General features: G+C 36.7%; 1 protein-coding gene across 1 annotated transcript; it reads left to right on the top strand.

The window, feature by feature from the left end:
• Positions 1-20,236: 20,236 nt before the first annotated feature.
• Positions 20,237-21,130, top strand: LOC107778342 (uncharacterized). The gene has a single exon (XM_016598583.1). It carries the CDS (start codon positions 20,237-20,239, stop codon positions 21,128-21,130), a length of 894 nt encoding a protein of 297 aa, XP_016454069.1.
• Positions 21,131-24,636: the final 3,506 nt, after the last annotated feature.

The raw sequence follows: 24,636 nt of genomic DNA, 5'->3' as shown, positions 1-24,636 counted from the left end.
TTTGGTCGCATATGTGACCATGTCGGAGATGGCCAGCATTCGCATTTGCGATGGTTTTGTCGCAATTGCGACCCTCGCATTTGCAAACAATGCGACATCTGCAAGGGCTTTTTATTACGGGACTTAGCTTCATTTCCCTCATTTCCGACTTGGTCTTAGGCAATTTTGAGAGCATTTTGTGGAGGTATTTCATCAACAACAAGAGTTAAGTGATCCCTATCAATTCTTTAGCTAAATACATGAATAGGTAGATTTAACATAGAAAACTTGTGAAATTAAAGGGGATTTGTGAAAAACCTAGGGTTTTGGTAAAAATGAGATTTGACCACGAAATTGGTTATGGAATTAAGTAAAAATTATATATTTGAGTTCGTGAGGCTATGTGTAATATTTATCTTCGAAATTTTCCAGAATCCGGGCACGTGGGCCTGTGGGTGAATTGTAGGAATATTCCAATTTGGGTTGGGTAATTACTCTAATAGCTAAATTATGAACTTGTGAGCTTATATTGATTAATTTATATAACATTTGGCTAGCTTTGGATTGTTCGGTACCAAGTTGAGGCTTTAAAGCGAATTTGTGGGCCAGAAAGTGAGCTTTGAGACGAGGTAAGTCTCTTGCCTAACCTTGTAAGAGGAAATTTACCTTATAGATATTTTAAATTATTATTTGTTTCTAATTGTGGGAGCTACATACGCATGAGGTGACGAGAGTCCGTGTGTAGCTACTAATCATGCTTAAGTCCGGGTAGTTTAGGATCCAAATCATGAAATACTTGTATTGTTTGTACTCTACTTGTTAATGTAAGTGCCTAAATTATATTGAAACTTGACGAAGGATTTGTAAAGGCCGAATTTCACTTACTTTGAGTTTTGGAAGGTTATTTGACTGTTAATAGAAATTGTGCTTCCTTGTGTATTAGTCTTGTGATAACTTTTAAATCGGATGTTCATAGAGTATTCTCGCTTCTTGTGGGGCGGGCCGAACACCTCGGCAGTATAATAGACATCTAAGGTTCGTGCCGCTCGACCCTAGGCAATGTACACATTATTTTGGATCGGGTCGTACGACCTCGGCATAAATCGTGCGTGTTAAATACTTGGAGCCCGTATACACTTGATATTATTTTCATGACTCAAGAGGTTATAACTTATTTATTGTCCCGAAATTGATTTGGAGTTGGTATGTGTTAGTTGGAGATTTCTTTGGAAATTACTATCTGTTAAAGAATCATTTATTCACTGTTTGCTATTATGTCATTATCATTATTCACATATTCCAGTCCTATTTAGAATTTCTGTATTTTTATTGTTGGCCCATAGTAATTGTTGATGTCGACCCCTCGTCACTACTTCTTCAAGGTTAGACTGCATACTTACTGGATACTTACTGGGTACTATGAAGTAGCTAGTGCAACTGGGATCAACCCTGTATAAGCCAATGTTCCGAACATGCTCAACAATAGTGCTAAAATCTCCTGAAGTCCTGGGGTCACAATAGGCGCCTCCGGTACCTGCCTCCCAACCGAAGCTACTGGTGGCTCCTAAATTGTTGCTCTGTCAGGTTCTATAGCTGTAGCACATGCTCCTCCTTGGCCTCTGCCTCTGCCGCAGTCCCTAGAAACACCTGCTCTGGGGGCAGCGTTGTCAGTAACTGCAGCGCGTGTCCTCACCATTTGTGAGAGAATAGAATGACACAAGTTCAAACACTGAGATCAATAAAATTGCACGATAGGAATGAAGGAAGTGAAACTGTCATAATAGTTCTGTAGCCCCTCGAAGATAAGTACATACGTCTCCGTACCGATCCGCAAGACTCTACTAAACTTATGACTCGTAGCACCTACGAACCTAGAGCTCTGATACCAACTTGTCATGACCCCAATTTCCCTCCGTAGGATGTCATGATGGAACCTAGTCCCTAAGACTAGGTTAGCCTAACACTTACTAAATTAATAGAAGAATTCAACCATCAAATGATGAAATTAAAATATAAATCTTTGTACACAACTTACAATTCCCAAAACTGGTAGTACAAGTCATAAGCTCTACTGAGTTTGCTAGAAGATCCCTAAATACAACTGTTCGGAATGAATTAATTAGTACAAGAAAAATATCAGAAGGTGAATCTGAGGCCTGCAAAGGCGGCAGGTTTACCTTGAGTCTCCACAGCAATGCTCGACCATCCAACTAATAATAAACAACAACCGAGGCACCTGGATCTGCACAAAAATGTGCAGAAGCATAGTATGAGTACACCACAGCGGTACACAGTAAGTATCAAGACTAACCTCAGTGATGTAGTGACTAGGGAGAGTCAAGACACCTACTGGACTAAACAACCTGAACAAGTGTGAAGGTGAACTAACAAAGGAAACAATATTAATATAACGCTAAGCAGGATAAGGAACACATATTAATACTTGCAATGATACACTAATAACAACAATATTTAACAGGAAACAGTCAGGTAATAATGCTGTGGAGTAAACTAAACACAGTCTACGTCAGTGAAACCAAATAAAAGAAAACCAACAACAACTCAATAAGAACAACCACGTTCACACCGGATTTGTTCAAGCATTTCCACGAGGTACCGAACCTCATAATCACAACTCACGGGTCCCAATTCTTGAACCCTAATCACTTGGTACCTTGTGCCTAAATTTCAATACATAACCGCACGGACAACTCACATGCCAAGAGGACAAATCTCACACAGACAACAAGTGGACACGAGTACATGTAATGGTCAATAGCACCAGGACTAATCTCCTTAAACCAATATGGGTGATTCATCTACGTGTATGCTTACGCAAGTGTACTACCACAATTCAAGTCCTAATTAAGAGTGGAGATAAGGAATGGCACATAAGAAACAATCACCATGAATTATACAGTGTAAATAAGACATCAATGAAGTGGACGTAACGACAAGCACAACAAGATTAGCTACCTAGAACTGAGCAAAATAGAGCAATGTGCAGGAAAACAATTAGCAGTATGCTAAGGAAAACAACAATCAAAGACAAGTGCACAGAAAATGGGAAATGACAATAGAGCCCTCCGGAGGTACCGCCTCGTAGTCTCAAATCGTAAAACGAATCACAATAACACGGCAGAAACCTCGTACAAATAATAACAACCACACGGAAAAAACCTTGTGCAACAATAACAACCGCACGGTAGAAACCTCATGCAACAATAACAACCGCACGCCAGAAACCTCGTGCAAACAAAATAACAACCGCACGGCAGAAATCTCGTGCAAACACAATAACAACCGCACAGCATAAACCACGTGCAAACACAGTAACAATTCTCTCAACAACAACACGTGTGCCAAACATAACAACTCAAATAAAAGACTTTCACAATATGTGCCCACATGTCACAATGTTTCCTCAAAACAGTTTTAATATCACAACCACACATAGCCCTCAGCTCAACAACACTGAATACAATAGCAACAACGACAATAATTTGAGAATACGACAAGTGAATCAACTCAGGAACTTCAGAACACAAAGAGACGGAAGAACGAGCTCACAAAGAAGGACACAATAGGGAATAATAGTCTCAACAAGGATAATTCAACAAGGTAGAGATAATGTGTAGCAATGATTCCACAAAAAACTAATTCGACGATAAGAAAGATAACATGAATCAATGATTCCAAATAAGAATACGTCAACAATGGAGGAAAAAACAAACTTCAATTAAGGCCAAGTAATTACGGAAGGGATAATAGTAATTTCAATTAAGGTTAAGCAATTACGAAAGAGATACTAATAACGTCAATTAAGGTTAAGCAATTACTGAAGAGATAACAACAAGTTCAATTAAGGCACATAAGGATTCAATTAGCAACAAGGGTAAAACATGAATCAATAAATTCCAAATACGACACATAAGGGTAAATTTAGTAAGTGGTGGATTTAGCATGATAAAACAACTTCATATCTAATGAACATAAGAACCTAAGGCCCTAAACGGCTAAATTTCCAAAAAATAAGCTCGAGCACATACTCGTCACCTCGCGTACACGGCCTTCACATAATACAATTAGCACAAACGACTCAAATCCTAAGGGTTAGTTCCCCCACACAAGGTTAGGCAAGATACTTACCTCAAAGAAGCTAGTCTGTTACTCTACAATGACCTTCTCAAGTGAAACAACTTCCGGATGGCTCAAATCTAGCCAAAATAACTTCAAATAATAAATAAAATTCATAGGAAACGATTCCGGATTATAAAGCTTCAATCTTTAACAAAAATTAAAAAGTCAATCCTGGGCCCGTACCTCAGAACCCGACAAAATTCACAAAATCCGAACACCATTCAATTACGAGTCCAACCATACTATTTTTATCCAATTTTGACTCCAAATCGGAGCAAAACCCAATTATTCTCTTTTGAAAATCTTTTGATAAAAACCCCCAATTCTCCAATCAAAATATGGATTAATTCAAAAATAAACTTCTGTAATCATATTAAAATACAAAAATTATAGTTAGATACTAACCCCCATGAAAATACGAGAAGAACTCCGTGAAAATCACCTCAATCGGAGCTCTAAAACTCAAGATATGCTCAAAATACTAAATAAACGCAGTCTGATTTTTTAATACACATGGAATTTCACTTTCGCGACCAAAACTCCGCACCTGCGGTCCGCCAGCTGTATTTTCCGTATTTATGGACCATGTTTCGCACCTGCGGGGTCACAGATGCGGACCCATCTTCGCATCTGCGAAACACTAGCATCGGTTCTCTTCTCCGATACTAAAATGAGCATAACTCCTTTATACGATGTCCAAATTCGATGATTCTTTTTGTTATGGATCCGTAATTACGATACAGATCTAATGCTTCAATCAAAATAGAAATTGGAGGTTATTTGTTTAATGTGTTACCATTTATGCTTGAAGAAATGACGTTGAAACATCAAAAACGAATGCAACACAACCAAAACCTATCCGAAACTCACCCGAGCCCCTCGGGACCCCGTCCGAACATGCCAATAAGTACCAAAACATAACGCGGATCTGCTCGTGGCCTCAAATCACAATAAACAATATCAAAACTACGAATCGCACCTCAAATCGAACTTAATGAACTTATGAACTTTCAACTTCTACAACTCGCGCCGAAACATATCAAATCAACCTGAAAATGACGTCAAATTTTGCATGCAAGTCTCAAATGACACAACGGAGCTAGTCTAACTCTCGGAATCTCAACTTGAGCCCCATATCAACAAATTCAAACTCCGGTCAACTCTTACCATTTAAGCTTTTAAAACAAGAATCCTACTTCCAAATTGATCCTTAATCATCCGAAATCCGAACTCGACCACACACGCTAGTCATAATACATAATACGAAGCTGCTCGAGACCTTAAGCCGCCGAACGGGATGCTAATTCTCATAATGAACGGTCGGGTCGTTACAAAACTTTTTAAGATGTACCAAATCTATTCTATTAACACTCACTCAAAAGAAAGTAAAACTTTGACCTTTTTTGTTACAAATAGCTAATTAGCTAATATTAGTAATATTTTATGAATTGGTCAATTTTTATAATAAGCTACCTATAAATGGACATAGTTGGTAGTTTTCCTAATTTCTATAGAAGGATAAAGACCGAGAGAGGGGCCAAACCAGAGGCCCAAAATCATATTGGATTTATCATCTAGAGTTCAGCACATACTGTTGAGAAAATGACCCTCTATAGCCTCTCAAAATTTTAATAGCCCATATTTTTCCCCCATTGACATGAAATGGCCCTCCGATCCACACATATTACATCTAATAGCCCGAAATGTCTATTTTATATATTTTTTATATAGTGACAGTCTATTTTATAGTATATTTTTTGTATAATGACACTCTATTTTGTATATTTTTTGTATAGTGAGAGTCTATTTAGTATATATTTTGTATAGTGACAGTCTATTGTATATAAATTGTATAGTGGCAGTCTATTTAGTATATTTTTGTATAATGACAGTCTATTTTGTATATATTTTATATAGTGACAGTCTATTTAGTATATATTTTGTACGGAAAAGGGCCAACAATACCCCTAACGTATTGAAAATGGCTCAAAAATACCTTATGTTAACCTTATACGGTGTAGTTTTTCCTATTTGGGGGTATTTTTGAGCCATTTTCAATACGTTGGAGCCAATTTCAATACGGAGCTAGTTGGTTGTAATTGATTTTCTGCTGGTGCGGAGCCACAGGTTCGGAAGGTCGGCTTGGCAAATTGTTTTAAAATCGGCATTTTGCTCATTTCCCTCATTTTCTCACTTGGTTTGGGAGATTGTTGGGGAGCTTTAAGAAGATATTTTCATCATCTATGTCAAGGTAAGTAATTCCTACATATTGTGAGTTAAATACATAATTTATATGTGGATTTAAGCATGAGAAATTGTAGAAATGGTGGGGGTTTTGGTAGAAAACCTTGAATTTGGTATTTTTGGATTTTGACCATGAAATTGAACGTGGAATTGAGAATAAAGTATATATTTGACTTCATAAGGTTATGGGTAATGTTAATCTTCGAATATTTTCGAAACCCGGGCAAATGGGCCCCAGGGTTGTCTTCATCGACTTTTCAAGCGGAGTTGAGAATTGTTTGAATTGATTAATTATGGGTATTATAATATATTTTGACTGGTGTGCACGTTGTTGAATAATTTTGAATTGAAGGACTTTGGTTTGAGGTGTTAGAGAGGTCTTGGAGCCGGTTTGGAACTTCGAAGCATGGTAAGTCTCTTGTCTAACTCTGTGAGGGGGGAAACTACCCCTAGGTGATGTATTTGTTATGTGTTACTTATTGCGGGGGCTACGTACGCACAAGGTGATGAGAGTCCGTGCGTAGCTATATTCATGCTATGTCTGGGTAGACTTAGGTTCACACCATGCTATAGTTGTACTATTTGAGTTGTCTCGTGCTTATTAAATTCCTTTATTTTAAGTTGCGACTTTAGACTAGACTTGTGTAGAGTGATAGACTTGCTATTGTAGAGATTCGATGGGCTTCATGATTAACTGCTAAATAAATATACTCCTCTTATGAATTTCCCCCGCGTTATGCATTCTCATCGAAAGGTTTCCCTTAAAAATTTATAACTTACACGTCTATTCGTGAGTGGGTTCAAGGACCCGTCAAAGCTTCTTATTCTAATGGGATCGGGCCGTTCGCCTTGGCAGGATAGATATAACTATGGTTCGTGCCGTTCGACCCTCGGCAGTGCGCACACTATGATGGATCGGGCCTTACGCCTCGATAGGATTATGTACCACACTCTCATGGGAGTGGGCCGTTCGCCTTGGCAATAAAATAAATGTATCTATGGTTCATAAATGTTATGATGGATTGGGACGTACGAATCAGAATTTCTATAAAATACTCTTATGAAATCGTGCGTAATAATTGGCAAGAAGCCAGCATATCTATGAGTTGTTCCTGATTGAACTGTGACGACCTATCTGGTAAGGTCCATTATATATACACTCTGATTGAGGAGGTAACTGCTATATGAGAGTTTGAGTTATTGCTGGGAGGAGGATTGTACCACGTATTATACTTGTTATTTCGCTTATTTACTCTGTCTCACACCTGTTTACTTCTATTGTATCTGTTTTATTAGATTACTAGTAAGTGTTGATGTCGACCCCTCGTCACTACTTCTATAGGGTTAGGCTAGATACTTACTGGGTACGCGTTGATTTACGTACCCATGCTACACTTGCTACATTTTTTGTACAGGTACATATATGTCTGGTGGTCTTTTGGGCGCAGAGGCGTGGCTATTGTGGGGATTTTACCGTGAGCTGCATTTCATGTTACGATTTGCAGCCTACAGAGTCTTCATTAGAGTTATTTATATTCTCCTATCTAATTTGTATCCCAGACAGATGTTGTATTTTATTATATTTCCTAGTTGATGTTGATGCACTTGTGACACCGGGTTTTGGGGGTTTCCTTCAGGTTATTCATTATGGTGGTACATGTAAACAATTAAGGAAAATTATGATTTCAAAATACTAAAATGAGTAATTAAATTGGTAAATCACCATTGGCTTTCTTGACGGCGGCGTTAGGCGCCATCATGACCTTTAGTGGATTTTGGGTCGTGACAGCTTGGTATCAGAGCGTTAGGTTTACTTAGGTCTCACGAGTCGTGAGCAAGTCTAGTAGAGTCTTGCGGATCGGTACGGAGACATCTGTACTTATCTTCGAGCGGCTACAGGGCTGTTAGGAGCACTTCCCTTCTTGATTTCCTCATCGTGTTATTTAATTCCATTGAGGCTTGTGCCTTTAATTCCTTCCTACTCAATCTTATGCGACATGAAGCGCTTGTTATCAATTGGGAGTCGAGGAGTTGTAATGCTACTACAGATGTGGTGCAGGATATTTTTCCCTGCATTTTTGGGCAGGCTATTATCGTCGCCTTACGGAAGGATGTTATTTTGTTCCGGCTCAGTATCCATACTTCTATGGTTTCGAGACTATGCAAGGATTGCTACGATGTCTATGCATTATTATCGCACAATGTTGGTGTAATGATAAGGTGCTCGGTTATGTGTCGAGGCAGTGAATGACTCAAAAGGAGGATTTCTCAGTGCATGATTTAGAGGTTCAACATTTAATTCCAGTGGAGGAAAGGCAATCGGACTATAGATGTCCAGGTTTGGTTGATAAAGTGATGAGTCTTGGTATTTTCGAGCGTGTTGTCATCGTCCTTGTTCGAACGCATTAAAGTTCACCGGTGTTATAGTCTTCTTTGATTTTTTTCCTTCGAGGCAGGGTGTTATGGAATGGTTCCTAAGATGCGGTTATGAGAGATAGCGGTGTGCAGCGGTTCAGAATCGAATTGGTATTTCTAATGTTGATAGCTCGAGGAAGATGATCTTCTAGGAGGCTTAGAGTCGGTAACAATTTATTGGTTGAGGTGCTACAGAGATGGATTTTGATTTAATGCAATATTTGTGCAGCAAAACTATGAGGGGAGACATGGCGGGAAATTTTTTGCGGTGGTTGAAGTACTAGCAGGTCAAGTATGAGAAGAAGAGGTTGAGAAGTTGCTTAAAGGAGATGGTTTGACAGAACTGGGAGTGGCAGAGTAGCATATGGATTTGTGGTAAGATAGCCACGTACCTTGAGGAAGATTAGAGCGATTTGGGAGGCAAGGTGGAAAGTGACCAGGTCTACAGATTTTATTTGGAATGATGGTCATTGTACGAAGGAAGATTGAATATGGCAAAAAAGAGTTTGCTTGAAATAAAGAAGGGTGTGAAGATTTGATTATCATTTCAGACATAATATGATTTGAGTTCGGAAGGTATTGTTGAACTTTCATTTGATGTCAATGGGGAAGGAACAGACTTATACAGTTGATGGGCGAGCATGAGCTCAAGAGAATTTACTAATTACGTGGTAGTTATACCCAGTACAGTGTCGTTGGAAGATGTCAGCAAGGAATTCCACATGTGGGCTGTCTACTATGAGCAGGTTAGCGGTGGCGTGATATTGATGAAGCTTCTGCGAAGAATACAACTTGCTACCCGGTAAGAGGTCGAGTGTGTGACTGTGACTAGTGATTCAGAATGTTAATGAAAAGCTTAGCAAAAGACTTCGAGAAATTTGGCGGGTTAACGGTACGGGATCATGGTAAATACATTACGTGATGGTATCTTAAAGCTAAGTGGGGGATCCCCACCGTCTACGATTGGATCGAGTGATTGTCGGCTTGTGCAGCTTCTGGTTATCGGTGCATTGGTGGATTATTTGTGACTAAGAAAGGGAAACATCAAGGATAATACAAGTAGAGAAATTGATAAATTTATGCTATATTCCACCCTATCGATTCATATGTAGGTTTTGAGAAAACTCAGAGTTTATGCTTTGTGGATGTGATGTGCAAAGAAACGAATTCAGCCGATTGCTTCTTTGAGGGAATCTTCATGTTCTAGTAGAGCATTGGAGTTTGGTTATATTCGGGCCCTGGTCAGAGTGGGTGCTCTCGACAACAGTCCTAGTGGATTCAAGAATTAAAGTACGATATTAGAGGAAAAAAAGAAATAGCTTCGGACTCGCGGAAGGCCTTGCAGAATTGGTGCACCAGTTGGAGATGCTATTGTGCGCGTAAGGAGGTATGAGATGAGTCATGGGTATTGATACCATGTGGTCGCGCGATTCGGGTCACTCGAGATGAGTGCGGATTGAGTTCGTTATGTTGTGAATGGATCTATCCTATTTCTAAGTCAGGTCAAGGGTAAATTGAAAGAAGTAGGGTCGGTTAGTAATGGCTAAATCAGCATGATTGTGGCAAAGATCAGTCCCTTCAATGTGTGAAGTTATACATGGGGTTTGTGGTTGTACGTGCAGGCTTGACAGCCACCGTGACCTGATTGATTTAGGAGGTATTTGATTCAGATGGCTTTGTTGTGTAAATGGATTCCGGAAGAGTTATGAGGTTGTATTTTCTGCGGTTTGGGAATTCAGTTGTGTGTTGCATGGGCTCTTTAGAAATGAGCTAAGTGAGAGGTTTCTAGCCAATTAAATGTTATTCTACTAGTAGTTCAAGGTTTATGATGAATTTGTGTATTCTCACGTAGCGGCATGATAGGTGCAGTGAGCGGCATGGGAATTTGAAAGTTGAGGATCAAGGTTGCGGTTCGGTGTTAATAAGAATGTCACGAGCTCGGATGAGTAGGGAAGTATTCAGATGTTTAGAGTAAGCTGGCGTTATCTTAGTGTCGCTTGAGAATGGTATTCTGTGGAAGAGGCATTATGTATTGATTTGCGGATTGTGATTTACTTTACAGAATTAGTACAGTTGGTGGTATGGATGTGCGGACTTGGATACCTGGGCGGAAGGTCGTGGGAGCGTATCCCACGGGGAAATAGTATGAGTGTGACATGCTAGTCACTTGATTGTCAAAGATCGAAACCAAGTATTGAGATTTTTGGTACTATCGTTAATGTGAGAGTTTATGCCTGGAAGGCTCTCTATTCCTTTGGTTGTGAACTGTGGGGGGGTTGTGCCGGATTGAGATGGCTTGATTATTCGTACTTGTGTTGAGGTCCCGTGTAGCTTGTGATGTCATATGAGTAGGATGGCTCTCGAGATGCAGGTCATTTATCGCACCTTAGTCGTGCTTGGGTTTTGTGGCATATTGCGCTATCCGTCTCCCCAGAGTTATATTTATGACCTTGATGTGCTTGTGGCCGATATTCGGTATTTCATAGGCAGAAGCATTATGGATTCAGGGGTATGTCCTTGTTTATTGTTGTGAGTGGATCGGGTGGCACGCTGCCACGGATATGTTATTTGGATCGGGTTGCATGCCGCAATGGTATCATGTTCGAATCGGGTTGCACGCCATAACAGTGTTATGTTGAGTACGGTTCCCTATATCTATTCCTGCATATCTTGTTTCTCATCCTCTGGGAAGGGTTCATAATATTTGTTCGTCCGTTTTATTCGTTACGCGGGGTGGGTAATTCATTTCCAGAGTTTGTTCCTCCTTATGTGTCATATTCGAGTTGTAGCTTGTCGGTGCATTGATGGCTTCATATGAGATCTGAGTCAGTGTTTGAGGCGGCTTATTGCCTGAGCGGCTTGTACTGGGTGAGACGAGATTATCTGGACCTGAAATATTTGCAATAAGATTTATATAAGGTACATTAAACGGAAAATATCGTTATTCGGTTAAGAACGAGGTAATGGTTCTTGTCAGGGGGGAGACTCCATAAATTATTGATTCGGTAGGTGGTTATGAGTTTCTACGCATCTCTTTCATCGTGGCAGTATTACGAGAGTTGGAACATGATTTATATACATCATGAGATGTATTACGGGCATCAAATTTGTGAAATTATAGCTATTGTAGTCGGAGGATGTTATTATAGGCATGCTAATTATACGGGGTATGGTGTGAATTTAGCAAAAGGTGTACGATCGTGTTTTGGTACAGTGTGTTGTGATTGGTACTATGTTCGTATGTTAGAATCAGGTCTTGTAGAGAATTTCGGAGGTTGGAATTTGGTTCTAAGGCTTATTAACTAAATACAAGGGAGGACCTTCAGTCCAGCTCAAGCTTATATGCCCAACTGGGTTGTGGTGGCACGGGTAGGTGCATGAAGTGTTAAACAGTGATTTTAGACAACTCCAGAGAAGTCCTTAGCTCGTTCAATGACGAATGTATGTTTAAGTGGGGGAGAATTTAACGACCTGACCGGTCGTTTTGAGATCTAGCGCGTCGTTCAGCGGTTTGAGGCCTTGAGTAGCTTCACGTCAGGTATTATGACTTGTATGTGTGGTCGGAATTGAATTTCGGGAAGTTCAGAGTTTATTTGGAAAGAAAATTCTAATTTCGGAAGCTTTAAGTTAGAAGAATTGACTAAGGTTTGACTTTTGAGTAAACGATCTCAGAATCATAATTTGAAGGTTCCAATAGGTTCGTATGATGATTCCGTACTTGGGTGTATGTTCGGGTTGAGTATCGGACCACCCGGGAGCATTTCGGCGCTTATTATGGAAGGGTGGTATTTTAAAAGTTTAAGAAATTCTTAAGTTTGACTTAAAGTGGATTTTAATGTTATCGATGTTCGTTTGGGATTTCGAGCCTTGAAATAGGTTCGTATTGTGATTTATGACTTGCGCTCAAAGTTTGGCGTCATTCCAGAATGTTTTGATAAGAATCGGACGCGTTCGTCGAAGTTTGAAGGTTGGAAAGTTGAAAGAAAAGTTTTGTCAGTCGATTTATAATTCTGGTGTTGTTTGACGTGGTTTAAGGCTTCAACTAAGTTCGTACTATACTTTGGGATGTGTTGGTATATTTGGACGGGGTCTCGGGGGCCTCAGGTGCAAATCGGATTGAAAACAGACCGAATTTGGACTTGGGAGGAATGCTGAAGCAGCTGACATCTGGTGTAACCGTACCTACGAGGATTTGGCCGTAAGTGCGTAGCCGCAGAAGCGGCACTGTGACCGCGTAAGCGACATTTGGACTAAGCTGGGATGGCCGCAGATGCGAGTGTATTTCCGCATCTCCGAGCTCGCAGATGCGAAGGGTGCTCCGCAGAAGCGAAAAACGAGATGGGCAGTTGGGGTCGCAGAAGCAGAAAATCTTCGCACGTGCGGGAGCGCAGGAGCGCCTGGTGGACCGCAGAAGCAAAAAGTGGTCCGCAGAAGCGGATTTCGCCTGGCTTGGAGGGGACCGCACCTGCGATGGATTTGCCGCTGGTGCGGAAGGTCGGCTGTGCAGATTGTTTTAAAATCGGGGTTTTGCTCATTTCCCTCATTTTCTCACTTGGTTTGGGCGATTGTTGGGGAGCTTTAAGAAGAGATTTTCATCATCTACGTCAAGGTAAGTAATTCCCACATATGGTGAGTTAAATACATGATTTATATGTGGATTTAAGCATGAGAAATTATAGAAATGGTGGGGGTTTTGGTAGACAACGTAGAATTTGATATTATTGGATTTGACCACAAAATTGGACGTGGAATTGAGAATAAATTATATATTTGAGTTCGTAAGATTATGGGTAATGTTTATCTTCGAAACGTTTCGGAACCCGGGCACGTGAGCCCGAGAGTTGTCTTCATCGACTTTTCGATTGGAGTTGAGAATTGTTTAAATTGATTAATTATGGGTATTAGAATATATTTTAACTAGTGTGCATGTTGTTTGAATAGTTTTGGATCGACAAGCTTTGGTTTGAGGTGTTAGAGAGGCCTTGGAGCCGGTTTTGGAACTTCGAAGCGAGGTAAGTCTCATGTCTAACTCTGTGAGGGAAACTACCCCTAGGTAATGTATTTATTATGTGTTACTTATTGCGGGGGCTACGTACGCACAAGGTGACGAGAGTCCATACGTAGCTAGATTCATGCTATGTCCGGGTAGACTTAGGTTCACATCATGCTATAGCTGTACTACTTTAGTTGTCTCCTGCCTATTAAATTCCTTTATTTTACGTTGCGACTTGAAACTAGACTTGTGTAGAGTGATAGAATTACTATTGTAGAGATTCAACGGGCTTCATGATTAGCCACTAAATAAATGTACTCCTCTTACGAATTTCTCCCGCGTTATGCGTTCTCATCGAAAGGTTTCCCTTAAAATTTTATAACTCACACGTCTATTCGTGATGAGGTCAAGGACCCATCAAAGCTTCTTATTCTAATGGGATCGGGCCGTTCGCTTCAGCAAGATAGATACATCTATGGTTCGTGCCGTTCGACCCTCGGCAGTGTGCACACTATGATAGATCGAGTCGTACGCCTTAGCAGGATTATGTACCACACTCCCATGGGAGCGGTCCCTTTACCTCGACAATAAAATATATGTATTTATGGTTCGGAAATGTTATGATGGATCGGGACATATGCCTCGGCATTTCTATAAAATACTCTTATAAAATCGTGCGTAATAATTTCAAAGAAGCCAACATATCTATGAGTTGTTCCTGATTGAACTGTGACGACCTAACTGGTAAGGTCCATTATATATATAATCTGATTGAGGAGGCAAGTGCTAGATGAGAGTTTGAGTTATTGCTGAGAGGAGGATTGTACCACGTATTATACTTGTTATTTCGCTTATTAACTCTGTCTCACACTTGTTTACTTCTATTGTATCTGTCTTATTGGACCACTAGTAAGTGTTGATGTCGACCCATTGTCACTACTTCTCCGGGGTTAAGCTAGATACTCATTGGGTACGTGTTAATTTACGTACTCATGCTACACTTGCTGCACTTTTCGTGCAAGTACATATGTGTCTGGTGGTCTCTTGGGCGCAGAGGCGCTGCTATTACGGGGACTTTACCGTGATTTGCATTTTATGTTATAATCCCCAGCCTGCAGAGTCTCCATTAGAGTTATTTATATTCTCCTATCTAATTTGTATCCCACACAGATGTTATATTTTATTATATTTTTTAGTTGATATTCATGCACTTGTGACACCGGATTTTGGGGGTTTTCTTTCAGGTTATTCATTATGGTGGTTCGTGTAAATATTTTATTTACTCTGTAAATTCTATTTTATAATATTCAATTAAGGAAAATTATGATTTAAAAATACTAAAATGAGTAATTAAATTGGTAAATCATTGTTGGCTTGCCTGACGGCAGCGTTAGGCGCTATCACGACTTTTAGTGGATTTTGGGTGGTGACACAAAACTTCAAAGGTGTCACACTGCTCATGAATGTGAACATTTCATCAACATTGTACAACATACAAAAAGCAAAGATTATTTGTTAGACAAATAATGGACTTTGTCGCCTAAATCTGTCATACCCTTTTACCCAATATGTTGTTCTGGTAACACATGATACTGTAAGTACCCAACTAGTATATTTTTACAAAACCTAGAAAAAGACCTAATAGGAGAATACAACTTCCTCTTACAATAGGAGGAAGAGTTTTTGAAACTCAAACACCAGTGACCCTTCATTAAATCCGGCGACTCTTTCTTCTCGTTTTATATATTATTTTTGGGGCTTTTCATATTATGAAAATCTAGATCTAAAAGATGGTTTGCTTGTTATTTGGATTTTCGAAGATCTGGCCGGTATATAGCTTTTTCGGCGACCGTGAATTTTTCGGCCACTGCTGCGACCGATGAAGTTTTCCAGCTAAACCATTTTGGGTCGAAAATTATTTCTCCAGTGAACATGTGTTTGTGCTTGTGGGTCAGAAGCCACTAGAATTACTTTTGAACTATAAAATGTATATTGTAATTTTGGGCTACCAGGTGTTATAAGTTTGGCCCGAGTAGCTATAAATGAATTTTGCTCTATAATGTTCCCATGATCCAGCTCATCTATAACAGATCAACTTGTGATTGACCCTACATCCTCCTTTCACAAAGAATACAAGGATTTGGAAAGAGCTATTATCACTTCTAGCCATACTGAAAAAACTAATGACAATCGGTAGTCACAAATTATAATATATATTTTATAGCCCAAAACTAATTCTACCGACTAGCCTCCGAAATTGACAAACCCAACTATCACGGAAATACAATGGGAGATGTCTTCTAAGATGGCTTTTAATTTATTCAAAGGGAATCATTCATTATTTCATTCTTTTTTGGCTTTTATGCTATTTAGATATTAATATTTTATATATACTTGTGAAGAATATAAAAATAAAACTTTTTTTCATAAATGTTACTTTTTGCCTTTTCCTATATGAGTTCAATATGTGCCCATACTGTAAGTAAGATAAATAATTAAAATTTTAAAAAGCAAAATACTCCAAAAAAGAAGTTATGTGTATTTTGAGGGAAGGATTCAATTTTAATATTATTTCAATTTATTTATATTTTTATTAGGTTGGGTCATTCCTATTTTAATTTGGTTATTATTTGTTAGACTGAAAAATAAAAAAAATGCTATTGAAAAGTTGTATTTTTCGGTCATTTTTTTTTTTGTGAGTTACTAGCAGCTTTTATGATCTTTATGTAAGAAAAATTGTATGACTTTGATTAAAAAGATCATAATTATATGACCATTTGTTAAATTAACCCTTCACTATCACGAGCATGCCCTCTTCCATATATATATATATATATATATATATATATATATATATATATATATATATATATATATATATATATATATATATATATATATATATATATATATAAAGACATTTCTTTGTATGGCGAAAATCCTTTATGTAAAAAAAAAAAAAAAAAAAAAAGAACTCAATCACTTAAATGCATGTGTGGCGTTTGGTGTCATTTTCTTACAAGAAATGCCCTAAATAGAGGAGTCGAGTATGAAAACAACATACATTAAATTAGTTGAACTCTGTGGTGGAGCATCAACGTGTGCAAAACATGGTTGCATCATTAATTTTATAAAATACAATAGACTGTCACTATACAAAATATATACAAAATAGACTGTCACTATATAAAAAATATACTAAATAGACTGTCACTACACAATTTATATACAATAGACTGTCACTATGCAAAATATATACAAAATAGACTGTCACTATACAAAATATATTGTCACTGTACAATTTATATACAATAGACTGTCACTATGCAAAATATATACAAAATAGACTGTCACTATACAAAATATACTGTCACTGTACAATTTATATACAATAGATTGTCACTATACAAAATATATATAAAATAGACTATCATTATACAAAAAATATATTAAATAGACTGTCACTATACGAAAAATATATTAAATAGACTGTCACTATACAAAAAATATACTAAAATAGACTATCACTATACAATTTATATACAATAGACTGTCACTATACAAAATATATACAAAATAGACTGTCACTATACAAAATATATATAAAATAACTGTCACTATACAATTTATATACAATAGATTGTCACTATACAAAATATATACAAAATAGACTGTTACTATACAAAAAATATACAAAATAGACTGTCACTATACAATTTATATACAATAGATTGTCACTATATAAAAAAATATACTAAATAGACTGTCATTATACAAAATATATACAAAATAGACTGTCACTATACAAAAAATATACAAAATAGACATTTCCGGCTATTAGATGTAATATGTTTGGGCAGGAGGGATATTTTGGATCAATGAGAAAAAACATGGGCTATTAAAATTCTGAGGGGTTATAGAGAGTAATTTTCTCATTTGGAAAATCAAACTTAGCAATAGCGATCAGTAGACAAACAAAAATAATTGTGATTATTATCGTTGCAGCTAACTAAAATGTGGATAAACTAATCTCTATGAGGTCTATCCATCAAAATATTATTAATTTAGTGATGACGCTAGATATAAGGTTCTTTGGCATGGTAATATTCGAATGTCCAAAGGGAGCATAATAATGTAGATGATCAAAATATTTCTAGCTCCCTCACACACGCACGTAAGAATCTTTTTAGAGAGGTAATTATGGCTATCAACAAATTCCAACTTCATTTCCATCGATGGACTGTAAAATATTCCCCAAAACTAATCACTATCTTAATTTGTGATCTGTTTTGAACCAAATTTCCAACAAGCTCCATTGTGACTTGCTCAAAGTATGAGGAACTTCATCCCGAGGTTCTATTTTATGTGAGCCTAATACTATTTGGGGGAGTCTAACCAAGTTTACTTTGACCACATTATTTGTAAATATTTTTTTAAATACTTTGAATTGTTAACTATTTTGACTTATCGTACTTTTTATTTAGTTTCTAAATATATAAATTTTATTTTAAAAAATTAAAAATTCTAATGTAAATTCACACCTAAAATTTGTTAGTTTGGCCCTCGTACTCCAACAAAAATATATAAACTGAAAAGGAGAGAGTATTATTTATCACTTATTTAAACTGAATTGATTTCAAATTGACTGATTGCATTATGTACATCTTATTTTATTTTGTATATACAACTCAGGGAAAATATATATTTACTTGGTGCTTAGACAAAACAAATAAATACACGTCATGCGTTTTGCTTATGATTTTTAATTATTGACTATAGTTAGTGATAGTATGTGTTTTTATTTTAGCTTGTGGAGTGACTCTTACAATTAAATTATTTTATTTGGTATAAACACTTTTTCTTGCAAGTACACAATTAGATTTACTATCCACAAATTGCAAACACGCTAGTTGATATTGTATAAAAGTTTATTAATTACAATTCGCAATCATGATTTTTTCTCGTTTGGTAACCTAAGTAACTATAATAAAGATGTCAAAAGTCATATCTTGTTTCACAATTCTGAGTTATCTAATTCTTGCATACCGAAATTCTGAGATTTAATGAAATTTAAAATGGAAGTAAAAACTTTATAAAGGAGTCATATTTTGCTTCAAACTATGGATTTTGCAACTACCTTTTCATTTTATTACTCTTAGTACATTTGGTTTCGTCATTATGATGGAATTAATATAATTTTTTTTTATTTCAAATCAAAGGTTTTGAGTTTAAGTTCTAACAATAAAATGGAAGTACTCCCCTTTTTTATCAGGGCTATAATGGGGATATCGAAAATTGGATGGAATTTTTTTTCCTCTTAGATGATTGCATGAAACTTTTCTCGTTTTCACACTTAGAACCCGTTTGGATTAGCTGATTATAAATAGTTGATAAGCTTATAGTGCTGAAAATTTTTTTAAGTATTGAAACTGATTTTTAAAATAAGCATTTACGTGTTTGGATAGAAGTGCTGAAACTAATAATAAGCAGTTGATGTGTTTGATTAAAAACTGTTAATAAGCTATTCTTTTATTAAAATGACTAAAATACCCTTGAATTATTTTCAAAAGATTATAAATTAAAAATTTTTTTGTAAAGAAAAGAATTAATAACGAATATGGAATGAACAGAAAGTCAAGAAATTTATTTTGGGAAAAGTATTTTGTGAATTAGAAAATATTATTAAGGATAAACTAGTAAAAGTGTTGGTCAAACTAAAAGTTTTATAAGCTGAAAAGTCATAAGTTGAGAGTGACCAGCTTATGACTTATGGCTGATTTTAGATTATAAACACTTGGCTTATAGACACTTTGAGTATTTATCAAACATATAAATAAGCCTAAAAATGCTTATAAGCCAATTTGACCACCTTGTAAATTTAGCGAAACACCTTATTACCCTAAAGGATCCTTTCAGTGGAGACCCCACTAACCACCCTCCCCTTCGTTTGTGTAGTATAATTGATTTCTCCTTTCTGTTTTAGAGCCCTTCTGATCAAAGCCTTATATATTTAACCTTTTTCTCTCTGTCATTCCTTTCTCTCTTTCCTTTCATTCTAAACCCTAATCCACAGAGCTTACAAAGAAAGAGATAATGCAGAAAATATGTATGATAAATTCAAGACTCTCAAATCTCTGCACTTTAAAACCAACATGCTTTTTTGTTTTTGTTTCCTGATCTTGTGTGAGAACAACCTTGTGGTCCAGGAATGAGAAGCAAATGACAAATTTGATAAGTCAGCTCCTAATATTAGATCATCGTCAGATCTTTCAAGATAAGGATATATACTTTATCAAAACTTCTCTTTAGTTCTTTGGTTTTCCTCTTTGGTTCACTTTTCATATTCCTTTCTTGAACAATCTCTTTTAAGAATCTCATCTCTTCTCTTTCTCCTAACTTTTCAACTATCACTATCTCTTTCCTTTTTTTTTTCTTTCACCTTTTTTTTTGTTCCTAATAGGAGTAATGGATTCTGGAAATAGTGGTAGTGTGCAATCTTCAAGTGGTGGTGGTGATGAAGAGTATGATTCACATGGGGGCTCAATCTCAACTTTCTTGAATTCTTCAGCCCATTTTGGTTCAATCTCATCAAATCCACTCCCACAATTTCTTTCTCACCAACCCACTCTCTTTGATCCTCATGACTCACAAAATTTCAACTCCAATTTCCAAGATTCAGCAAATTCTCTGTACAACAATGATCTTCTCTGGCCTAAATCATTGGGATCCGATAACAATTTCAACAACTTTGGAAACTTAAATTCCTCATCATCAAGTGCTACTAATCATGCTATTTTGGGTACTAATACTCAAGTTCCAAACTATAATTCAATACCAATAAAATCAAGCATTGATCATCAGCCTAATGTGGGAAAAAATCCAAAGAAACGAAGCAGGGCATCGAGGCGGGCGCCAACAACTGTTCTAACAACTGACACTACAAATTTTCGACAAATGGTTCAAGAATTCACAGGGATCCCCACAACTCCGTTTACTGGTTCAGCCTACACTCGCCGCCTTGATCTTTTCTCAACTGCTACCTCAGCCATAAGATCAGGCCATTTGGATAATTTGGGACCTCTTTTTACTTTAAGACCATCCACACAAAAGGTTCAAGATTCTCCAATATTTATGCCACCATCTAGTAGTGCATTAAATAATAGCATGGTTGGTAGAACAAATGCTTCCACATCTGATATTGGAATTTCAAAACAAGCACAGAATAAGTTGTTCAACATGCAGAATGATCAGATTCAGTCATTTTCTACATCAGAATTCCATCCTGAGAAGGGTTTTGAAAATTATGTTTGCTCAGCAGGTGAAGGAACAGTAGGTTCATGGACTTGCCCTTCTGGCTGACCCTAATAATATTTTTTTAATATATTACATTAATATTGGAAGTGTTGACAATGTATGTGGCAAAATACATTTATGAATTTGTTCATCTAGGTTATGAGTTTAATTTCATTTAGTAAGTATGGTTTTATTTTGTTTAATTATATGTAGCTTATTATATACACGTGGCTATGACATAAATTGTACTAATATTTCTTTATGATATTATTAAAAATTGGTAGATTGCTTACAAAAATTTTTGAGTTCCATTTATCTTCTTAGTTCTTGCTTTTATCAATGAGGTATCCCTATAATTGTGAAAATTCATTTATTGTTAAAAATCATACTTGAGAACTGGCGTGGGTCAGGCAACGAATATTTTTAGCAGCTCCTCAATAATCAATAATGCACCTCACTCTAATACAATTTTAGCATCTAAGGATAAAATTAAGTCCTACTATTCTTCCTGTTAATATCGGCATCCCTGTTAACCACTGGGATTGCATTGCTTCTTTTAAAAGATCTTGTAGTTCCTTTCCTGCCATATGTAGCAAAATGAATATTTATTATTTTACACATGTATCTATAGTGTTATGTACGTAGGTGTTGTTTCTTTCAAGTAATCTTCCACATTTTAATTCTTTGTCACAGTGGTCCATAATGAAAATTCCCATAATAATAAGATTAAAAAGGAAAGAAAGGAACAAATTAAAAAGAAAAATAAATCAACACTGTTTCATTAATTAGCTGATTTTACATGCGTCGTGAGTCTTGCTATGCTTTCTCGCATTAAATCACCTCAAAATGATACGTCGAATTAACGCCTTCTATGTCCGTTTTCTATAGAGGTGTACATTTTAATGATTTAATCATCAGTGTGCTCCCACCAAAACATAATAGAATGGGATTAATTTTAGCCCTTTGATTTTGAATTTTAAAGACAAACCACAACAACATTGAAAAATCCAAAAAGTAAAAACTAAGTGGGAGTAAAATTTCTTTTAAGTTAAAATGGTATTTGAAAATTAAAGTTGTGTGTGGACATAAATACAAATTGGAGTTATTTTTGAATTTTTTTTGAGTGATTTGGAATAAAAATTGTGAAAGAAAAGCTTTATGGAGTTTTTTGAATATCAAAAATTTCCTAAATTCAACTTCAAGTTAGAACTTGGAATTTTAAATAACAACATACCCAGTATTATCCCACACTGTGAGGTCTGGGGAGGTAGTATGTACGCAGACCTAACCCTTACCTTGTGAGGGTAGAGAGATTATTTCCAATAGACCTTCGGCTCAGGAAAGTATAAGCATCACATTAATAAAAATATAGACAAGGGACAACGCCAAAAAGACATATAAAAGCAGAATAAAAGCAATAAGATAGTAAGGTGATCAACAATGAAAGAAAACAACCGTTATTCATAAAAATCTACTACCAACAGAAATGGAGACTGCGTTCCAATACTACTGTTATGAACACTCTAGACTACTTACCCTACTGCCCTAATCCTTGATCTTCATACCTTCCTATCAAGAGTCATGTCCTCGGCCAGTTGAAGCTGCGCCATGTCTTGCCTAATCACCTCTCTCTACCTCTTCTTCGGCCTACCTCTACCTCACTGTAGACCCTCCAATGTCAACCTCTCACACCTCTTCACCAAGACGTCTGTGCTCCTCCTCCTCACATGACCAAACCACCTAAGCCGCACTTCCCGTATCTTGTCCGCAATATAGGTCACGCCCACCTTGTCGCGAATAACCTCATTCGTAATCATATCTAACCCGGTGTGCTCGCACATCTATCTCAACATCATCATCTCTGCTACCTTCATCTTCTGGACATGAGTGATCTTGACTGGCCAACACTCCGCCCCATACAAAATAGTCGGTCTGACTACCACTCTCTAGAAATTACCTTTAAGTTTCGGTGGCACCTTCTTGTCACATAAAACACAGGAAGCGAGTCTCCATTTCATCCATCCCGCCCCAATACGATGTGTGACATCTTTCTACTGAACTTGAAATTTTCATGGCCAAATATTGATTTTGCAAAAAATTGAAAAATAAATTCCATAAACAAGTGAATTCTTTTATGGCCAAACGGGCCCTAAATAAAAAGACCACCCCTTCTTCGACATAGAATTAAGGGTTAAAAGAAAAGCAAGTAAAAAAGAGCAATGAGTGGGCCAAGGGCGTGGTCCTTTATCAAAGTAGATATAGAGAAATTTGAGTATAGCATAATTTCCGTTCAAAATACCAATGATAGTGAATTCTTGGGGAATGGCACTATGAGAGGGGGCAAAGAGCAAAGGTTTTAAAAAACATTTTAAAAAAAGGAGAGAGTTTTTGTGAGATTTTTAGAACCTTTTGAAAGGACGGGGTGACATGTGAAACTCCCTTTATGGAATCATGGTGGCCCCTTCCACAGTATAATCTGGTTCTTACCAATGATGATTGTTTCTTCCTAATCTTTTTCTGTCAATCCAACACTCTCTCTCAACTCGTCTTCCCTTCCCCAATTCTTTCTTTTTCATTCGGAGTTCAGTGTCTATATTGAAGCCCGAAAAATTCGAGTTTGCATCGCGTAGCACTTTTTTTTAAGGGGGGAAAGCACTCTTGTCCAATTCTCTGTCACCTTGTGAGAGGAACTTCAACTTTAAGTTACACATCGATAGTTTAAAAATATATTTATATAATTAGACGTTAATAAAATAAAACTGATAATTTAATAAAAATGATAGTAACTAACTTAAGTATAAAAAGTTCAGACTACATTAATAATATAAAAAATATTTAAAACTCTAAATTCTTCTTCTAAGTGCATAAAGGATGACCAAGCTCTGCATCTTCTCCTCGTCATCCGTCCCTTCCTTCCTACTCCTGTTACATCTACTTTTACTTTTGAAATTTTAAAATAAAATAAAAAATTTACAAGAGCATAGGCATGATTAGATTCTTGAAAGGGCAATAGTAATAATGAAAAAGTTTTAAATAAGTCTTATCACGTATTTGGTTGGTCATAAATTATGCATGATTGATTATATATTAAAAAGAAATGGCAGATCATAGCCACTTTCCTACCCTATATAATGTCCGTGATTATGGGAATTAACGAGAGATCATGAATGCACCAAGTTTATCTCTAAAGAAAAGGAATTAATTTACTATGCAAAGCCACTTTCAAAATTTAAGGGTATTTTTAATAATTGAACAAAAACTTATACAAATGTGGAATCACCTAACCTTCTTTTGTCCTATATATGCACCTCTAATGATGATTAGTACTTTTTCTGATATACCTGTATTAATTAATAAGCATTTCATTCAACTTCAGCAATGTATTACTTTGTTGTTTAATTTATATAGTGTAAACAATGCTAGCTGGTTTCTAAACCCATAAGCAATGATGGAAAAAAAAATTGATTGTGACGTGAATTGATCTAATTTAGAGAACCTAACTTTGTAGTCGTGGATACATTGCTATAAGGTACAAATGGTAGACCACAGTGCTTAGGTGCTAACGAACAAAC

The sequence above is a fragment of the Nicotiana tabacum genome, chromosome 15, assembly GCF_000715075.1.
Source record: "Nicotiana tabacum cultivar K326 chromosome 15, ASM71507v2, whole genome shotgun sequence".
NCBI lineage: Eukaryota > Viridiplantae > Streptophyta > Magnoliopsida > Solanales > Solanaceae > Nicotiana > Nicotiana tabacum.
This window is presented reverse-complemented; position numbering and strand designations above follow the sequence as displayed.

Bases quoted from the DNA above. Each gene is read 5' to 3' on its own strand.
- LOC107778342 (XM_016598583.1), top strand. From the start codon at position 20,237: ATGGATTCTGGAAATAGTGGTAGTGTGCAATCTTCAAGTGGTGGTGGT.